The 18,765-nt window shown below is 46.2% G+C and overlaps 1 protein-coding gene across 1 annotated transcript; it reads right to left on the bottom strand.

Annotated features, from left to right (window-relative positions):
- Positions 1-2,485: 2,485 nt before the first annotated feature.
- On the bottom strand, positions 2,486-18,743 carry DNAJC7 (DnaJ heat shock protein family (Hsp40) member C7). Its single transcript, XM_071728652.1, has 14 exons — positions 18,612-18,743; positions 10,105-10,193; positions 9,716-9,840; positions 9,511-9,624; positions 8,886-8,960; positions 7,216-7,334; positions 6,756-6,909; positions 6,360-6,524; positions 5,542-5,633; positions 4,581-4,654; positions 3,901-4,047; positions 3,541-3,693; positions 3,200-3,262; positions 2,486-2,782 (listed from the first exon to the last, which is right to left on the bottom strand). The coding sequence occupies exons 1-14, from the start codon at positions 18,692-18,694 to the stop codon at positions 2,745-2,747; spliced, it is 1,491 nt and encodes a 496-aa protein (XP_071584753.1). The 5' UTR covers positions 18,695-18,743; the 3' UTR covers positions 2,486-2,744.
- Between the last annotated feature and the right edge of the window lie 22 nt (positions 18,744-18,765).

The raw sequence follows: 18,765 nt of genomic DNA, 5'->3' as shown, positions 1-18,765 counted from the left end.
GCAGAGCTGAAGCAGCTGCAAAAATGGCACCAAGATTCCCTGGGGTTGCTCCCAACATCCAACCCATGATGTTCCAGAACTACCACAGGTGAAAGGCAATGGACTGAGCAGCACACACTGAGCAGATGGTTCTGAAAGAAGCAGAGTCCTGTGTCTCCAAGCTGGGCTAGGACATGAGGAGGTCACGATGCCACCACATCCCCAGCCCTGGAGGTAATGGGAGCCACCAAACGCTGCTTGGACCCCAGCACTCCCTGCAAGAAGGGAACATGTGTTCACCTGCACCCTGAAGCACACCACAATGCTCCTCAGAAAAGTCATGGCACTCACCATATTAATATTTAAACTACATTAATTCATGCATTCATGTACAGTTTTATAAATATCCGCTGCATACATTTTCTGTCTCAGAAGAAAAGCCACTCCCCTTCTGTCCTCCATGGAATGGTCTCATTCCAAGACTGGAGAGCAAGAAGCCTGTCACACTTCACTGGCAGGAAGGGGAAGTAATAATAAAAACCACTGACAAATGCAGAACACATCTCTGCATGGTGATAGAAAGACTCAGAGAAGTCCAAACTGTACAGTACTATCAATACACACGGGACAAGACATGATGAATCCAGAATGACACACTAAAACAGTTCTGTAAACTGATTTACAAGTGCCACAAGAACTGGAGAAGTATCAAGATGCATAGACCAGTATTTCAGTTCCCCAAGTATTTACCATTTCAGAGTCTGAAAGACACCAGGCCCTTATCTGCTCTCAGTGCAATCCGGGCAAGTCCATCACGTTACACTGGAATAAATATTGTAGAGTCTATTTTTGGAAAGATTAATTAACCTTTTAAAAGCTGACTTTTGAATGAATTATAAAATACTTTCTGTATTCTGCAGTACTAGAATTTAAGCCCTTATATCTTCCCTCTATGAAAGCAGATTGTCAAGAATTCTGACAACACACAACCACAGGACTGCCGTGCAGCACCAGGAGACTATTGCAACTGCTGGAACTGAAGTTAACTTGGAGCCTGGGAGTGCTGTCCCATGGGACAGGACAACTGCAGCCCTCAAGAGGAAGGAAGACAAAGATGTTAGTGTTCAAAGCAATCCTTTCATGCAATGAATTCATTGCAATTTATTGTTCCTGCAGCAAGAAGTTAAATCATACTATATAAAAGTTAGTGTCAGGTTTCTCTGGGAAAGCCTTGCACGTGTTTGTACCAACACCCTTTTTCCCAGCCAAGCAAAATCCAGCCCCCCACAGCTCACTACACTACCACAGGCCGGGTCAAAACACACTGAACCCAGCAATGCTGCCAGGACTCTGCCTTTCTCAGTGGTGTTGATGAGTGCCACCACATTTCCTCCCAAACCCAACTTCTGAGCAGGGCTGTGCGAGGCTCTCACACCGCGCCACGCACTGGGCTCCAGCCCTGATACCAGGCAGAATTCAACTTCAGCAAAGCACCGAGTCAAAAAAAAAAGAAAAAAAGGAAGATTTCTGGAAGTAGAGTCCTCAATTGCTGTGACACTCCATTAGGGTGACAAACACAACAACCCTGTGTTCACTGGCAGCACCACTGATCCAAATCCAGGCGAGACGGCGCAGCTGCCCCGGCTCCTGCCTCACCCCATCCCTCCAAGCACCCGGCCTGACACTATGCAAGAGAAGCAAGTGACAGACTGTCAGTTCAGAGTTTGACTTTGCATTATCTTGCTTCTTTGGACTAGTAAATTACTTCTAGTTGAAAACTACTTGACTAGTTTGACAGATTTGTACAGTTCTGTAAACATCAGGAGCGCAGCACGCTGCACGCACACAGTAACCGTTTTCAGTCAGTAACCTGAATATTTGCATTTCTTCAGAGCCAGAAAGACCTCATCCATGGTACGGATCATTAACACAAAATCAAACATCAAGCTCAATAAAATCAAGTTTTAGCACAACTATTAAGTGTTCAAGTGGATTAATTAAAAAAAAAACAAAACAAAACCAACATACAGTGAAGAAATTCATCCCAGAGCAAACTCAGCATTCCCTTAAACAGGACAATTCTGGTATGGAAACACAAAGCCCTTAATTCTAGCTGCATCACAAGCAATTCTCACAGAAGCTGCTCTTTGAAATCCAAAGAAGCATTTCTCTGGTACAAAGTTGTTCAGCTCACACGTTGCCCTTTCAGTTAATGCCCAAGTATACCATTCTGGCAGAACAATAGCAAGAAATTAAAAAAAAAAAGACAGCTGGCAGGTAAAACACGATTGTATGAAACTTGCTTCAATCTTGGCAACATTTGCAGAAGATCAAGATAATTTACAAGTTACTACAAACCCCAGACATGCTGCCATACTGCACTTCGGAGCCAACTGAAACAAAAATAGGAGATTACTTCACCCTCTTACAAGTCAAGATTCTGGGAGGACTTCAGGGAAATCCTCTGCTGAGAAGCAGGAACAGTCTGAAAGTACGGGCCAGCATGGAGGGACCAAAAGATTCAAAGCTTTATTTTTATTTTTTTTTTTTTTAAATAAAGTTAACAGTAAAACAAAATTCATAAACCTTCCCCTCCCCGAGCTGGTTTCCTCTTCACACACAAAAGCACACAAAACAGAGGTCTCCAACCCAGAAAAATGAAACTGCTCTAAGTACAATGAGACATGATGAAGGAAGGAGTCTAAGTATGTCCGTATTCAAGGTTAAAATAAGCAGGTCAGGTGGGTGAGGGTTTTGTGGGGTTTTTAGCCAAACTGGAAAAAGAAATTTCCAGGCCCAGAAGCTGAAAAAGAAAATGAAACATATTAGCACATTCACAATTCAAAGACAATCTGGTTGACTACACACACATCCCTTAAGGGATGTCCTGAAATGAGCTGGGTGCTTGGTGATTTTTGTTGGTTTAGCACCTGCAGCTGCACCCAAGATATGGGCAACTGCTTCTAAGAAGCAAAGAACCACTCAGCACAGCATACACACACTTCCTGAAAAGATAACCCCTGGGTTCTGTTGCTTTTAGACACAAAAGAACCAGCACCTGCCAGGATGCTGTGCAGGCAGAAGTTTCCAAGAGCCCTGAGATACTTCTGTGAGAAGTCAGACACTTCCTGAGCAGCACAGACCTTCTGGGAAGCTCAGCTGTCCTGTCAAGTGATTTGCATACTTACGTTTCCAAAGCTGACAGAACACTTCCACCTACCTTCAAAACTGAAGCTACCTGGTCCACCAAAGAAGGCCTTGAAGATATTATTTGCATCAAAGTCTACGGGGAAGAAAAGGAAGTTGTAAGCTGAACTTAAAACAGCCTGTTACATTTTTCATAGTTTAGAAATTGTCACTTAATCGAGGGCCCATAAGGAATTTTACAAACAGAAGTGGAACCACTCCAAGCAGATGGGCCGTTCAAATGCTTTCAGTGACCCAACTGAGTCAGTTCATAGAACTGTTACAAATGGGAGGTTTGTTTTTGAGAAAGCAGACTCTAAATGGTCAAATTTTATTGAGGGTTTCCATGGTAGAATACTGTAAAAAAACACTTACCTCCCACGTTCAATCCATCCTCCTCTGGATCCTGCCCGCTGTCGTAGCGAGCCTTCTTCTTGGGATCTGACAAGATGGTAAAAGCTTCACCAACCTCCTTAAATTTCTTCTCCTCTTCTTTCTGTACTTCAGCACTTGCCCCACTGTGTCGGTCTAGAGATTCAAAAACAAGGAGGGAAGATGCTTTTGGTTTCTAGAGTGAATGGAGCCTGTGATCTGTGGGGTCAGATCTGCTCTGTGCCCAGAAATCCCCCCTCACGATTTTTCCTGCCTCTGAGTGAGGGGTGCACAAGGCATGTGGATGGAGCAAGGGGATCACAGCAGCAACCTGTGCTCTAACAAGAGACTGTTTGTGGGTACCTGGGTGATGCATTAGTGCTCTTTTCCTGTAAGCCTTCTTGATCTCATCTTCAGAGGCATTTTTGTCAATCCCAAGGATTTTATAGTAGTCTTTCCATTTGCTCTTCTTCAGTTCCACTTGTGCATTCTTTAGAAGCTGCTTGTGTTCTAGAACAAAGTGCAATGCCAGGGAAAGAAGCTTTAGTGTCAGGCACAACCTCCTGCTTTATAACAGGCTGAAAACCAACGTGTTGAAGTGACAGGTTGAAGGACAAGTGCCACAAGTAACCAAGCCCCTTGGATGTACAGAGGGGGCTCAGTAAAAGCCTCACTGTCCCCTTAAGGCTATTTGCAAATCTAGGTAAACATCTCTGAGCTATTAGACCAGTATTAGACACTGAACCACAAGGACTAAGATTTCTGTCCCTTTCATTTCAGGTTACTAGAAAGCAAGGTGACAGTTCAGAACAAGAACTGTAACCAGATACTCCAAATCTAGGGCACTGCTTCAGCTACAAAGCTCAACTATCTTCTCAGCATTCAAAGCTGGGAGAGAAACCAGATTCTGAAACAGGCATTTCAGCAGTAAAAGCCTGCAAATCACAGCATATTGTGGGAGAAAAAGCATAAAAAGAAACAACAGAAAAATTGACAGTTAAGGGGAAAACTCATGCACACCAGAAGAATGCCAACATGCTCACCTTTCGTTTTTTCTGTCTGATAAACCTTTTCATAGTCTCTTACAGCATCTTCATATTGTTTTGTGTCCATATAACTGTGGAAAGAAACACCTGTGGTCAAGGAGGTATCAAGAGGGGGTTCAGGTACAAGCTTTCTGGGTGGATATGAATTCTGGAAAGGATGTACACTGGACTGCAGAAAGCAGAGTCATGACAGGAATGTGCAAAGGGTCACTGCTGGCCTGCCTGAAGCCCAGACACCTGCTATTTGTAGGAAATCCTGGCACAGGAACCTGTACTTTGGGCTCCAAATGGAAACTGCTATCTCACTTGGCAGCCCAACTTCTACTTTAATGATCTGATAATTACTTTCTCCAGAGGCAGGAACTAGTGGCAGCCAGCAAGATTTCAAGGAAGATATTGCAGAGTTGAAGCTGGTAAAGTTTTACTCTAGCAGTGCTGGTCAGAAGGGAAAATCTTGGCACCTCAGAGAGAGGTGTGCCCATGTATTCATGCTTCAGTCTCACTCAAGTATTAATTACTTACTGTAATTTAGCAATTACTGAGATGAAGCTCAAGAATACTGAAGATTTTAACTGAATGCACAATAGGAGGGCAGCAATAAGGGCTCTGGGTTATGATAACCCAGTGACTAATAGTGACTATGCCAGACAGCTTAACACAGACTGGACAATAACCAGGACTGAGGAAAGCAGCAAATAAATCCATTGTCAGAACAGAGCTTTGGCTACTTCCCTGATTCCCAAGTTCCAAAGGAGACAACTGGCAGCCCCAGATCAACACAGGCAGGACAGACTACCCAGAGCTCCCCCTGTCTCCTCCTCACATAAATTCAGGGCCCCTGAAGAGAGCCTTTGGTGCAGTGAGGTTTCAGATTTGTTCTCCCAATCACTCAGAGCTGGAGGGATGAGGTTCCTACCCACAAACCTGCTCACTAGGTCCATTCTAAAGGTCTACTCACCACTGTGCTCTCCTCAAGTATGCTTTGATATACGTGTCATCCAGTTTCACTGCATTCGTGCAGTCATCTATTGCTTCTTCAAGTTTCCTAAGCTACAATGTCAGAGAGAAGTTAAATGAATCCCAAGCAGAGAACAAATTCTGCTTTGTAGCACTATGATTTTAGGCATTTGTGTAAAAAGCTTGGAAAATTGCACTGTTTCGTGTGTCTGCATCTAGGAAGTTTTTCTTTTGGTCCCCAGGGGAAAAATCAGAAGCTTGGCTACTGAAATGATAGAACTACGTGGTGCTTCTCTTTAATAAATGCACTTGGAAACAAGGGTCTACCCATGAATGATTTGAAACTCAAGTTCTTCTGTGTTCCAATTTATTCACAGGCAGGAAAATTAATGTTTCTCTGGACAGTATATGACTAAAATGCATGAGCAAACCTGGAAAGACTGTCCAGAGTTTTTAAATGAGGTCGTATTTTTTTAGATCAAAAACCAAAGCAAGACAGATGATCAACAGGAAGAATAAGATAAATCTCTTTATTACCAGGAAGAAAACATTAAGATGCCTTTATGCTGACTAAGATAAGGCTGAACTACATTCCCTCCTCTCCCACCCACTCTGTGCAGCCCAAGTATTTAAGTTTTGTTTCTTCTGGAGTGAACTTTGCTGGCAGTTTGGAACAGATCCAAACATTGTGCAACTACAGAAACCTGAAACATTGCCTACAGCACCAGGAGGATCCAGCAGCCAGAGACACCTATGCTCTCCAGAACAACTGATTTGCAGATTATGTGGTCAGGAACACAAGGGAAGACCATTTCTTACCTTTGAATTAACCGTCCCTCGGTTGCAGTAGAGTTTGGCATTTGTTTTTATATTATTTGGATCTATTCCTAGTGCCTCTGTGTACAGTTCATATGCTAGTTTGTAGTTTCCTTCTTTGAATGCTTTATTCCCATCTTCTTTCTTTGCTTTAAGTGCTTTGGCATTCTGAAAGAAAACAGATCCTGGATAAAGACATTAGGTAAGTGATTGAGGGGTACCAAGCACCTTATTTTGCCTGGTGAGTCTGAAACTTAACCATCAGAGATCCAGCAGAACCAAGCTGGGTGTTTGGTTAAAAAAAAAAAAACATCAAAAAACACAACAAACGAAGAACAAAAACCAAACAGACAAAATCCCAGTAACTCTGCAGTCCCATTCCCAGCATTGCCAACTTACACGACAGGCAAGACAAGCTTTCTCATGATCAGGAGCCATTCTGAGGGCCTGGACAAAGAACTGCACTGCCTTCTCAATACAGTCCTCATAATAGAGGCAGAGCCCACGGACATAGAGAGCGTCTGCGTTGGTCGAATCCATTCGTAAGATGTCACTGCAATAAAGGATGAACAAAAGTGAAATGTTTCCCTACTCCTGTTTCCCTCTGTCCTCCAAAAGCCCTCTTCTTTCACCAAGTATTTTGTTATTTTATAACGCCCATGGTACAGAAGTGCTAGAAGTAAGGGAACTTGCTCAAGGAAGACTGATGGCGAATACTGGAGTCTAAAGTGAGCTCCTGGTAAGATTAAGGATAAAATCCATGCACTTTCCTGCATCACAACTTGCATTAAGGACTACTTTGGTAGCAGCCAGGACACAGCAGCAGCTGTTTCTCAACTCTAGACCTTCAGACACTCACCTTGCTACAGACTGTGCCTCTGGGTAGCGACCCAGCAACGCTAAACACTCAGCCTTGAGGATTTTGAACCTGTGACAAGCAGGAGCAAACTCCAAAGCACGATCCATGCAAAATACAACCTGGCGTGAGAAGAAAAAAAAAGACACATCTGAGCAAAGCAAACAGCCAGAGGCCTCGTTTGAAAGGCTGCACCATTACCAGACTTGAGATTTCGTATTTGTCTTTGAACAGGAAGACAAGCGTGCAGGCATCTGTTTCTTCTGCTGCTGGAGACACATTTCATTAGAAAATTTGTCTTTTAAAATGCTTTTGTTCAAAGATCTGTAGCACCTGCCACATTACTATGACACAACACTACACAGAACATTAAAGGGACACCCGTAGAAGGTCCATCCCTTTAGATTTTTGGAAACTGTAAGCCCTTAAAAAAAAAAAAAAAGCCAAGGACAACAATTCTGCCCCTGTTTCCTGCACGATAAAGACATGTGGGAAGGACTGAGAAATTCAATAGATGGAGACAGTTTGGCCTGGACAAAACACAAAAAAAGTACAGTGCAGGGACTGATCTTACACTGCTCTGACTGCAATGGGCAGGGTGATCTAATGGGTCTTTTCCATCTCTGCCTCTCTGGTGGGGACATCTGCATGAGAACAGGGTCATTGTTCCACCAAGGTTCATCTGCTTCCCCAGCTCGTGACATCAGGGTTGCCTGCTGTGGGAAGCACTGTGCTCCTGACCAAGAAGCCAACAGCTTCTGAGTGAGGAAGGAGCAAGACCAGCTCTCCAGAAACAAAGATGACATTTCATGCAAGTCTCTCCAGTGAAGTGAGAAGGGAGAAGTGAAGGGAGAGATGCAGAAGCCCAGAGCATGCACTACAGGCAGGGCAATGCCTACACACAACACCTGGATTGACCACACATCCCATTTGCTCCTCATAACCAGGTGATGCAAAGCTGGGATTTATGCTTCCAAAATCTTGAGTTTATCCTAAGAGTCAGTGACCTGAACAATGAGAATAATGTGCTGAACAGTCTCCTCTCTGGGCCAAACTTGGGCCCTACATGCATCCACCAAACAGAAACAGTTGCATAAAAAGTGCCTGGTGCCTTTCAGATCTCATGCTGTCATTTCTTGCTATATCAGGTCAGTACCAGCCCTTGAGATGAAAGATTTGGAAAAAGTAACAGAGAATGCCCCATGCAGATCTGCATTCCTCCATTCCTCCTTCAATGACCCTCACTATAATGCTGCCAGACAGACTGCTCTTTTATTTTTTTTAAAGTAAAAAGTTGGGAAAGAAGAATCCTGGATATGCAATTTAGAAGCAAAGCATGATCCAGTGCTGCTGCTGACAAAATCTGTATCAAACAGTTCATTCATGGTTCCACTCACCCTGCAAAGCAAAGAGTAACAGAAGATATTCAGCCCGAGCCAGTCACCCTCCTCACTTTTCATTTGCTCAGTGCTACAAGAGCAAGAGCTCTTGACATTTCCACTGCTATTGCAGTTCACAGGACAGCCCTGCCCTGACAGCAGGATGCTGAACAGCACCTTCCATCAGGGCCCAGCTAATGCTAGGCCAGGAAACTGGACATACTCCTGGCTGAACTGCCAGGCAAAAAATATCTCAGTTCACAATGGTACAGGAAACAATTGAGTTCACTTTACCTTCCTGAAATCCCGTTTCTCAAAATCCACCTCAGCTATTTTTTCATACTCAAGCACAGTACTGGCATTCTTCAGCTGAAAGACAGAACAGATCAAGAGCTGCAGGACAGGTGCTCTGAAACACCACTGAGCAGCATGTAAGCAGCTAATTCCCAAAGTGTCAAAGCAAAAACTATTGCAGACCATAGAATGATAAAGCAGGTCACATAAATACTTTTGCCAGCATTAGATCAGTTGGAAATCAAGTGACCTAAATGGTATCCCAGGAAAATGAACCCCTGTGAATGAGGTAGAAAAGCAGCAGCTTTCTACATGCTGCATCACCCAGTTTCGTGCTCCCTTGCTACCATTCACTGTTTCTCCTCAGGATTGCTGTGTGCACAACCAGCTCAGCCTGCACACCTGTCTGCCAAGAGGACACAATCACACAAAAGGAACTCTGTAACCTGGCAGTCTACTGAAAAACAGAAAACTTCTTCCCCTTACCTCACAGCACATGACCAATCATCACTAACTGTGCCTGGGATTCCACCCTGCAAATACACAGCAAAAGTCTTCCCAGTTCCACCCATTGCCTTCGACCACCTTGTATACTGGGAATATTTCCATGCTAAGCCCCTCTTACCTCTTGCTGTGCCTGGGTATTCTTATGGTCCAGTTCTAAAACTCGTTGAAAGCAGCGGCTGGCAGCCATGGCATTCCCCAGGGAGAGGTGGCACTTCCCTTCCCGTAGATGGCCCTGAGGAGACAGCAGCAAGGGAACTACAAGAGCTGCAATAGGTGGACACAAAGCTACTGAGCTGTGCACAAAAATGAAGTTTTCCACCTACCCTCACAAAGCTATCATCCAATCTGACAGACTGCTGAGCATCTCCCAGTGCTTCTCGGAATCTCCCCAACATCATGAGTGTAGCAGCTCTGTTACCATAATAACTGGCATTATTAGGACAGGTATCTGGAGAAGATGTTAGAGCACTCACTGTTAGTGCAAGGCAAGCAGCTGTATGACTTGTAGAACAGATTAAAAAGCCATGGTTGGATTAAAAACTTGCATTCCTTCATAATTTATAACCTCACCTGAGTGGCTTAGGGTGACGCATGATGGTCAGTCCAGCATGTGCTGTTAGAAACCCTGCTGGTGTCCTTTAAACCAATAACCAGCTCTGATTTTTAGACAGAGTATCCAGCAAATATTAATATTATTACCAACTGTTCTCACCTATGGCTTTTGTGTAATAGTTGTATGCTTCATTGTAATCTTTCTTGGCATAGTACGCATTTCCTTGCTCCTTGAATGATTCTGCTTCCCTGAAAGAAAAGAAAACACCAAATTTTAGGAGGAATTGAGCATCAGGACAGATTCTGACTGTGACCAAGTATTTGATCCCTAAGCAATCTCAGTACAACTCTTCAGTGCTCAAAACAACTTGTAGCTGACTGCCACAAGTTTCCTCTGTATACACTGTCCATGAGAACACAGCACAGTGTCCTGCTGGCTCCAGGATCTCATCACCTTACCAGGGCCACAAAGAGGGACACTCAGGGATGCAACAGCAGCCTAGAGCCACCTTTGAGCATCCTGCCTTCAGTCAGAGAGGTGCTGGCTGCTGGAGCCCTGCAGAACACAGGCAGCTGCACATGGTTAATAAACCAGCCCACTCCTGCAAGGTGCTGCAGAACCAGCACTCATCCAAGTCAGGAGATGGAGTACTGCCTTTCTTTTACAAGTAGTCTCACATACGTAAGCAGCAGGGCCAAGAACAATTTCTACATTCAAAAGACAGCAAAATTAAGGAGAAACAAGGGTGTAAGCCTCAAGCAGAAGCTTTCACTGCCTTGGCAACAGGTCCAGAAATAGTTCTCACACTTGAGAGCAAGCATTTGCAAAGACAATTTGGGACATTTAAAAACACACAACATATGGTTTAAAACAGCATCCCTTAAACTCCTGAAAGCAAAGTTTCCTCTGAAGGAAATTAAACCCTTCTCTCTCTTCTCCTATCTTCACCATTTTATATAAGCTGAGATAGTTTGCTTGTACCATGGCGTGAAAGTTAAATTAATTTGCTTCTCTTCTCAGACTGCTTAACATGTAAAAACTCTGAGGCCACTCAAAAGGAGCATCACCCCACTCTAAGATACAGCAGTCAAGACTCACATCGTGTCTCTGGGACTTCACTGCTGTAGCCAGAGCAACAGACACTGTTTGTCCACCCTCCAGTGCACTTGCACAGCCAGAACTCTGCCCTCAGACAAAGACAAATTCTAACCATCAGAACAAAGACCAGCTCAGACTCCATCCTTCACGTCCCACCAGGGACACAGCCCCAGAGATTCTCTCCCTCCAGTCTCCTGCTGGGCAGCCCAGGCTGCTGCCCAGCCCTGCATTTCAGGAAGATGCCAAATCCCAGACCCCAGGGTGCAGAGCCAACTTGGCAAGAATCAACCACCACTTAGCTTTTTTTTTTTTATTATTTTATTTTGGAAGTACCTAGAGATCAGATCCTTGTGTGAGAAATACATCTATCTCCTGGAAGCTGCCAGGAAATATATCTATCTCCTGGAGCTGCAGTGTCCTGGTGGAGGGGGAAGTGCATATTGGCACTCCCAGGACACCTCTCAGCAAAGGCAGGAGCTGAGCTCAGGAGGAGGGACAAGAGGGACATCCCCCCCACCCTAGTGAACAGGAGCAATGTTCAGCCAGCCTACCAGAAAAAGAACAAAGGCAATTGTGTTGAAACGAGTTCACATGTTTTTAACCTCACTCAGGGCTGCCATTGGCCATTCCCACACAACTGCCTCATGCACAGGGGTTGTTTTCACCCACCCCTCACAGCTTTGCCAGCTGGCAGAACAATGGACACAGGGCACTGCCAGCTCCTCACTTCTACCTTGAACTTTCTGCTAAAGGAAACACCCAGAACCAGCACACAGCCAGACCTGCCCAGCCCCACAGCACCCTAACGTGCCCCTCCTTGCCTCAGGCCACAAGATATAGAAATGATCATGTTGGAGGGATCAGTATCAGCAGCAGGGCTCATACTCTGCATGACTAAAAATGTGTCCAAACACAACACCCTTTTTTTTGCATATTACAGATCAAACATTCACAATACAGTGGGGGAAAAAAACAAACAGCAATTCTGCACTCCAGAAACCCTGGCTATAAGGAATTCAACTAAATCCTTATTCTCTCATTTCTGTAATCATAAATGGAAAAGAAAATCACAGACCCTGCTGAGGTTCCTTCCTTCAGAAGCTCTCTGTTGCATAGTCTAAAGGAAAAGGTGAACATGGCAGAACTCCTCTGAGCCACCACTGTGACCTGCTCAGTGTACCAGTCCCTGATTCACAAGTCTTGGAGCAATTTTACCTGTCATGTTATGAGGAAGCATCATCTAATAGATAAAGCTTAAGGGCTGGGTGCCAAAGCATCCTGCCTGCCAACAAACTGCTGGAGAAAGCTGGGAAAATGGGAGAAAGAAAACAGATCTATGGCAAAAACAACCTTCACAAAGAAGCCATACTCTGAGATGATAGAGAAAACATGGAAAACCAGTAATTATTGCTTTCTACTCATTTTTATTGCTCCAGTTTCCTTTTAAGCATTTACTTTAACACAGGTTGATATACTAACAAGCCACAGCATCTCAGACAGCACTGGCAGGAAGGCAGTACACAGGTATTCCCATTGCTCACATGCTAAAAGCTTAACAACAAGAAAAGATTGCAAGAGAAAAAGCAAATTGCCTCCAAAGCACAAAGGCAAAGAGAGTTCCTTGTGGTCTGAGAGCCTAGACAAGGACAGAAGCATCTCTCCCCAGTTGTGCTCCACTGACATAGAAAACACACAGAGAAAACAGTTCTTGTTTACCATGGTCTCTGGCTATAACAAGAAAAAAATGCAGATCTCCTGATATCACTGGTAATTGTTTCAACCCCAACAGATGCTGCAGCCTGAATGAGATCATTCTGCATCTCACACTGATGTAGGCTGCATTCCCCACTTGCTACTTTTGAAACTGAAGAAGAATCGTGCTTTGCTAAAAATACAATCCAGGCTGAATGGATTCCTTTGTGAGGGGAAGTTGGTGTCTTCTCAGGGCCTCTCCATGCTGGACACAGCAAAGTGGGAAGAGTTGCACCAAGGACCTTAAGAAGAAGCTTGTCTTTCATTGCCTGTGTGCACCACGGGCTCAAGAGGGGACTGTTTGGAGTAACTCTCTCCCTGCTAGCTAGTAATTTTTTTTCTTCTTTTATACCATTCATCGGGGCCCCAAATTCTTCAAGCTCCAGCCCCTATCACCCCTGCCACCAAGACAAGCAACATCCACATGCCCTGACACTCCTCACACTCCCGGGGCTCGCAGGACGCAGAGCGCGGCACCCGCTGCCTGCCTGGTGGGAGCAGGAACCAGGACAAAGCTCCCTCTATTCCCTGTGCCCTGCTGAAAGCTCAGCCCCTGCTCGATTCCCAGAACAGAAGAGCTGTAAGCAGCACAGTGACACAATCCCACGTTTGCCTAACAACTCCTGCCTCCTCCTCAGAGCTTCCACACGCTGCCCCCGCGCCAGCGCCGATTCCTGGCTCCCACCCCTCCCACTCCAGCTCCCAAGGAGGCATTTGCAGACCCACCTTGCAATGCACCTCATCTGCTCAGCTGTCAAAATACCTCTGGGATGTGCAGCAACAGCACCTGGCAGGTCCAGGAGGGGTGGTGGCACAGCCTCCGTGCACACAGGTACAGGCTCTCCAAGCAACAGCTACAGAAATTCAGCACTGAAGCAGGTGGCAGACTTGCTCTCTCTCAACCCTCACTCCTACTTCATTTCCTGCCTTCATTACGAAACACTGACAAAAAAAAAAATAAAAACCTAGGATTTAAGGAAGGCTCCAAAATCCTGTCCCAGCCAAGCAATCTTTTTGGGGGATGCTATGACAAAAGGAACACACCTGCCTTTCCAAAACAATTCTTGCAGAGACTTTTCCTTTAATAGGACACGCTGCCTTTACTTGGCATTTTTTTGGTTGAAATCCAGTCCAGATTCTCAGCTGTCAGATGTTACTCAGCTGCTTGGGTATAATAAGTTTGGTGATCTCAATACAGTTTACACCAGGCAGATGTCTTGTGTTTAAAATTAGCGTCATATTTGCCACTGGACATCCTATACCCTCCCCTCCCTTCTTATGGGACTCAGAAGAGAAGCCAAACAGAACCTACATGGGCCACAGAGCTATACAGGGTCTTTTCAGTGTTGTCTTTAGAGTCTGCTCCTCCAAGTTAGGTGTTACACCCTGAAGATTTGGAGTGAAGGGAACATCCATCTACCTATCTCCCATTTGTAGTGTCTGTTTTTTTCTGCCTCTGGTGCGTGGAGGAAGGCTGGAGGTGCAAAAGGAGGTCCCCAAAACCAAACCACAAAATCATATTTCACACAGACTGTGGCTCATCTTCTGCAGGCAGACAGCATCCCATGGGCCCACTGCAGCAGAGCCCTGGCCCAGCACAGAGCAGAACTGCACATCAGACATTTCTCTGCACATCAGCACCCCCCACTGAACACGCAGGGGGTTTACTACAGCTGCAACGTGGAAATGAAAGGATGACATGAACATTATTATGCCCCAAACCAGGGACATCCTGAGCCTCTGCATGCAAGTATCTGCACAGATAGTCTAAAAACTCTGCAAGGGAAACAAAAGCAAAAGGTTTGCTCCACGGCCCCCACAAGAATGTTCAAGAGCAACGTAGTTGATATTTAATCCAGAGAGCACACAAAAACCCCACACTACCCTCAGCACACACCCCAGCACATTCCCAGTACCTGAAACCAGACTCAAGCATGAGAGACCAAAAGCCCCAAGAACCAAAATACATCACAAGAAATCAAAGGAATGAACCAGACCTCCCCCTGAAGCTGTAAGCACCAATCACCTGACCAGCCCCAAACCCTAATTGCAGTTATACAACACCCCTTGTTCAGAGGGCTCCAAATTAACCTAATTCATAGGAATGACAAAAGCACTCCTGGCAGGATCCTGCCGTAGTTCCTGAGAGGACCCATGGAAGGATCTAGAACCAGCCAGAGATTGCTGCACAGAGGCCAGCAAGCTGTAAGGATTACATGGTGAAACAACTGCATTTACAACATGATTCACCCTAAAAATGCACATCTCATGTGGGAGAAACAGGCTGGAATTGTAGGTACTGAGCAGCTTTTCACACTGTACAAAGCAACCACCTAATTCTGAGTATTCAAACGCTCTGCAAACACATGGAAGAGTAAACAACTACGTGAGCAGCTTCTGCTGCTCCTCGTGTTATCATAAGATGATAAAGTAATTATATATTAGTAAAATGGGTTGCATTCACAGCCTGGGAAACTCAAGCTCTGGTTTACAAGGAGAAGAGGAATAGTGGAGCCTTCTTCAGGCCATCCCATAAGATGCTTCCCCACCAGCATCTCACCCCCTGCTCCTGCCAGCACTCCCTGTCAAAGCCACCAAGAGATGACATTTACTGAGGAGGAGCCTGGCCATGAGCCTGGACATTTCACTTCATGCAGAACAGCAGTGAAAGGCTGTTCACCTGGCAACCTCCAGGCAACATCTGCCCAACTAATCAGTGACCAAGGACTGAAACCTTCTCACCTTCTGCACAATTGCCCCTCCTGTAGCAGATTTTCACGTTCATGGCTTCACTAAGGGGAGCTGAAGTCTGCAGCAAAGGTGCTGTGAAAGCAAGTCTGTGCAGATCATTCCATAATGGTATTTTCTGAATTATTTTGAGATGGTTCTTTTTAAAAGGCTTCCACATCCTCTAGTGCTAAAGAATGAGAAGAAAGATCCAGCCTTAAGCATGGACATCAGACAGGATCTGGAGCTGCCAGGAAGATGACAAGGAAATTCTCCCTGGCAGAACTCCAGTGATCCCAAGCTAAAAGACCAGCTGGTCCCAGAGAAAAAGAAAAAATCATCCCCATGGGTTAGAAACCTTTCAAATTAATTTAAAAATAAAAATGAAAAGTGACTTTTTTGGGATGGACAAGTCCCTGACTGCCCCACAACAACTCAACCCCTTCTCATCAGCTGCTCCCCAGCAGAGAAGCTGCCACTAACAGCATCACTACTCAGCAGATAAAATTAATGCAATTACATCAACGCTTTTCCATAAGGACCCACACAATTTATACAGCAGCAGACAATAATTATCCTGTGACCACACTCTATTCCTGTCCCTTAAACAACCCGTGAGTGAGCCATTTGGTTTGTTTTCAGCTGCTTCGGTGCATTAGTTACAATCATCCTGAAATACAGGTCTCCACTTCTGCTAATTTCCAAATTTGTACCAAGCTGCAGAGAGGAGAACCACGTGTTCAGACAGAGGTGAGTCCTGAAGCAAAGAACCTGTATCTTGTCATCTTGTCATTCCTAAACAGAAGTACAGAACACATAGACCCTTGATGCTGCCTTACAGCAATGATTCACAATAGGTTTTCAGTTATTTTTGCTGTTTTTTTATAGAAGCTGGCACAGACACATCATAAAGGCTGCTCTAACCCAAGTTCAAGTGTATGTCTGTGCCTCTTAACAGAGTGCCTGTATAGCCCTTACACGGTTCAAGATGTTTTACAGGCATTAGACACCTAATTAAGCAACTACTATGACCCCAATTTACATTGGATTAATTCAGCCACAGAAGTTAAGCAACTTTTGTAAGCCAGAAAGGGCCAAAATAGAGGTTAATGCACAAGAAAATCTGCCCTGGCTGATAGGAAGGCAGGAGTGTGTACAGCCTGAACTCTCTGAGCAACCAGAAAAAAATAACTGTGAGCAAAAAAAGCATTTCCTACCCACACATTTTCTCTTTTAGCAAGATAAAGGAGTAATATCCCAACAACAAAAAAGGAAACATCGCGAAATCACCTACAAAAGCATTTCATGGTAATAACAGTGAACTGTGGCACTGGCCTTTTGACAGCAAGAGAAACCCAGATGCAGGGGGCTGCCTCTGCTGCTCCCAGCTGAGCCTTCCCTGCAGAGCAGGACAAGGACCCAGCCCTGCCCACGAATTCTTCTATTTTTGCTTCCACTCAGCCTTTCCCAAGAAGATCATCCTATTCACGACTGGTTTCCTGCACCCATCATTTCTGCAATTAAACTTGGGAAGGAGGAAGGAAGGGTCACGTTAGAGGTCACGATCAGAAGGTGGCTGTGCTTTTAGCGTGGTTTTTACATTTGGATATTTTTTGCATTTCAAACACCACATATAATTAGCCTGGGGGGAGGAATGACTTCCCAACAAACAGGGCTTTCCCAACTTTACAGGCCATGCAACTTGGAAGCATTTATGCTTAACATCCAGGTGCCTCTTCAGCAAGATCTAATTTAACTCGTTAGAATGACATCACCAGGAAGCCAGTTCCTTCCCAGCATGGCTCCTTAAGCCTTCAATTTCTGACAGTAAACAAGCAGCAGAAAACACCTCAGGCCATCAATATTATTTTGAAAATACTATTCCTCAGAGGCCCCTTTCAGCTTTGCTTCCTCCTTTAAATTCCATCCACTGTGTAATTTTCTAGAGCTACTGCCTCACCTTCTACAGAAATAGTTCTCTCCCCCCCAGTTCCCCAGGAGAAAACCATCAGATGCTGCAGAGCCAGCAGAGTTTCCTACACATTGGACCTTCCCACCTCGCTGCCTGCAGAGACTGCGATGCTGGGAACCAGCTCCCTTGCTCCTGAGAAGAAATTGTGCAAGAAAGGTTGGGATTCCCACCAGCCCCTGCTTCATGTCACAGTGTCTGCTCCCCTGGGCAAGGTGCACCAGGCCACTTCAGCAAGAAACCACTTATTGTGACAAAGCTCTTTAATTACAATAACATTTCAGTGCAGGATTCCACCCAAGCGTTTGCCTGCCACTGACATTTTTACCATCATCCACAGCAAGGCAGGGCAGAGTAGAAACTGCTGTGTGTGGACTTCCAGTAGTGCCAGGGAGAAGGGATTTGGGTGGGATGAAGAAACAAAGAGCACTCGGATCTGGGAGACAGAAGCTTCCCCTTCTGCACTGGTCCAATCCTTTCCCCCTCACCCTCAGGGATGGGAAGCAGCTCCCTGCAGGCAGCAGCCAGCACGGCCCCGAGACAGAGAGGATGTTATTTCTATTTCTAGGACACTCCAACTCCAGCTGAGTGAGGCCGGGCTGGCTCCACACAGGCTCCGTGTTCTAATCCTGCTACACGCGGAGGCCAGGAGAGCTCACACGGGACGCGCTACCGGGACACCCGACACAAAGCGGCCCCGGGCGGGGATCAGCTGCCCGCATCTGGCAGCTTCAGCCCGGTGCGGCTGCGCTCGGAGCCCCGGGAGACCGAGGGGCGGGGAGCGGTCTTTGCCCCCAGGACCGCGACCCACGGCAGAGGAGCGCACCCGGCCCGGCCCGGTTCGGCTCAGAGCCCCTCGGGCTGAGCTCCCGCAGCCCTCAGGAAGGCCGAGGGGCCCTGCGCGCCGCCCCCCGCGCTGACCCGTGCGGGAAGGGCCGGGCAAGCACCCGCGGCTCTCCCGCACCGAGACCCCGGGCAGAACCGCGCCGGGTCCCTCCCGTGTTCCCCGCAGCCCGCGGCCGCCCCCAGCCCGGGAGCTCGACCCCGGCCGGCGGGAGGGACTCCGGCCGTCCCCTCCCCACCCCGGCGGGACGAGGCGGGCCCGTGGCAGCCGCTTTACCTCCGCGTTTCCTCGTCGCTCTCGGTCTCGCCGAGTCCCTCGGGCGCCGCCATGATCACATCGCACTCGGGCGCCGCCGCCATTTTAGCGCCGGGGCTGGGAACGGGAGCGGTGCGAGGGCGGGAGCGGAAGGGGCGGAGCTTCCGCTGACAAC

Source organism: Heliangelus exortis, chromosome 29 (genome assembly GCF_036169615.1).
Source record: "Heliangelus exortis chromosome 29, bHelExo1.hap1, whole genome shotgun sequence".
In the NCBI taxonomy this organism is placed as follows: domain Eukaryota; kingdom Metazoa; phylum Chordata; class Aves; order Apodiformes; family Trochilidae; genus Heliangelus; species Heliangelus exortis.
Note: the sequence above shows the minus strand (reverse complement) of the source record. Positions and strands in the feature narration are given on the sequence as shown.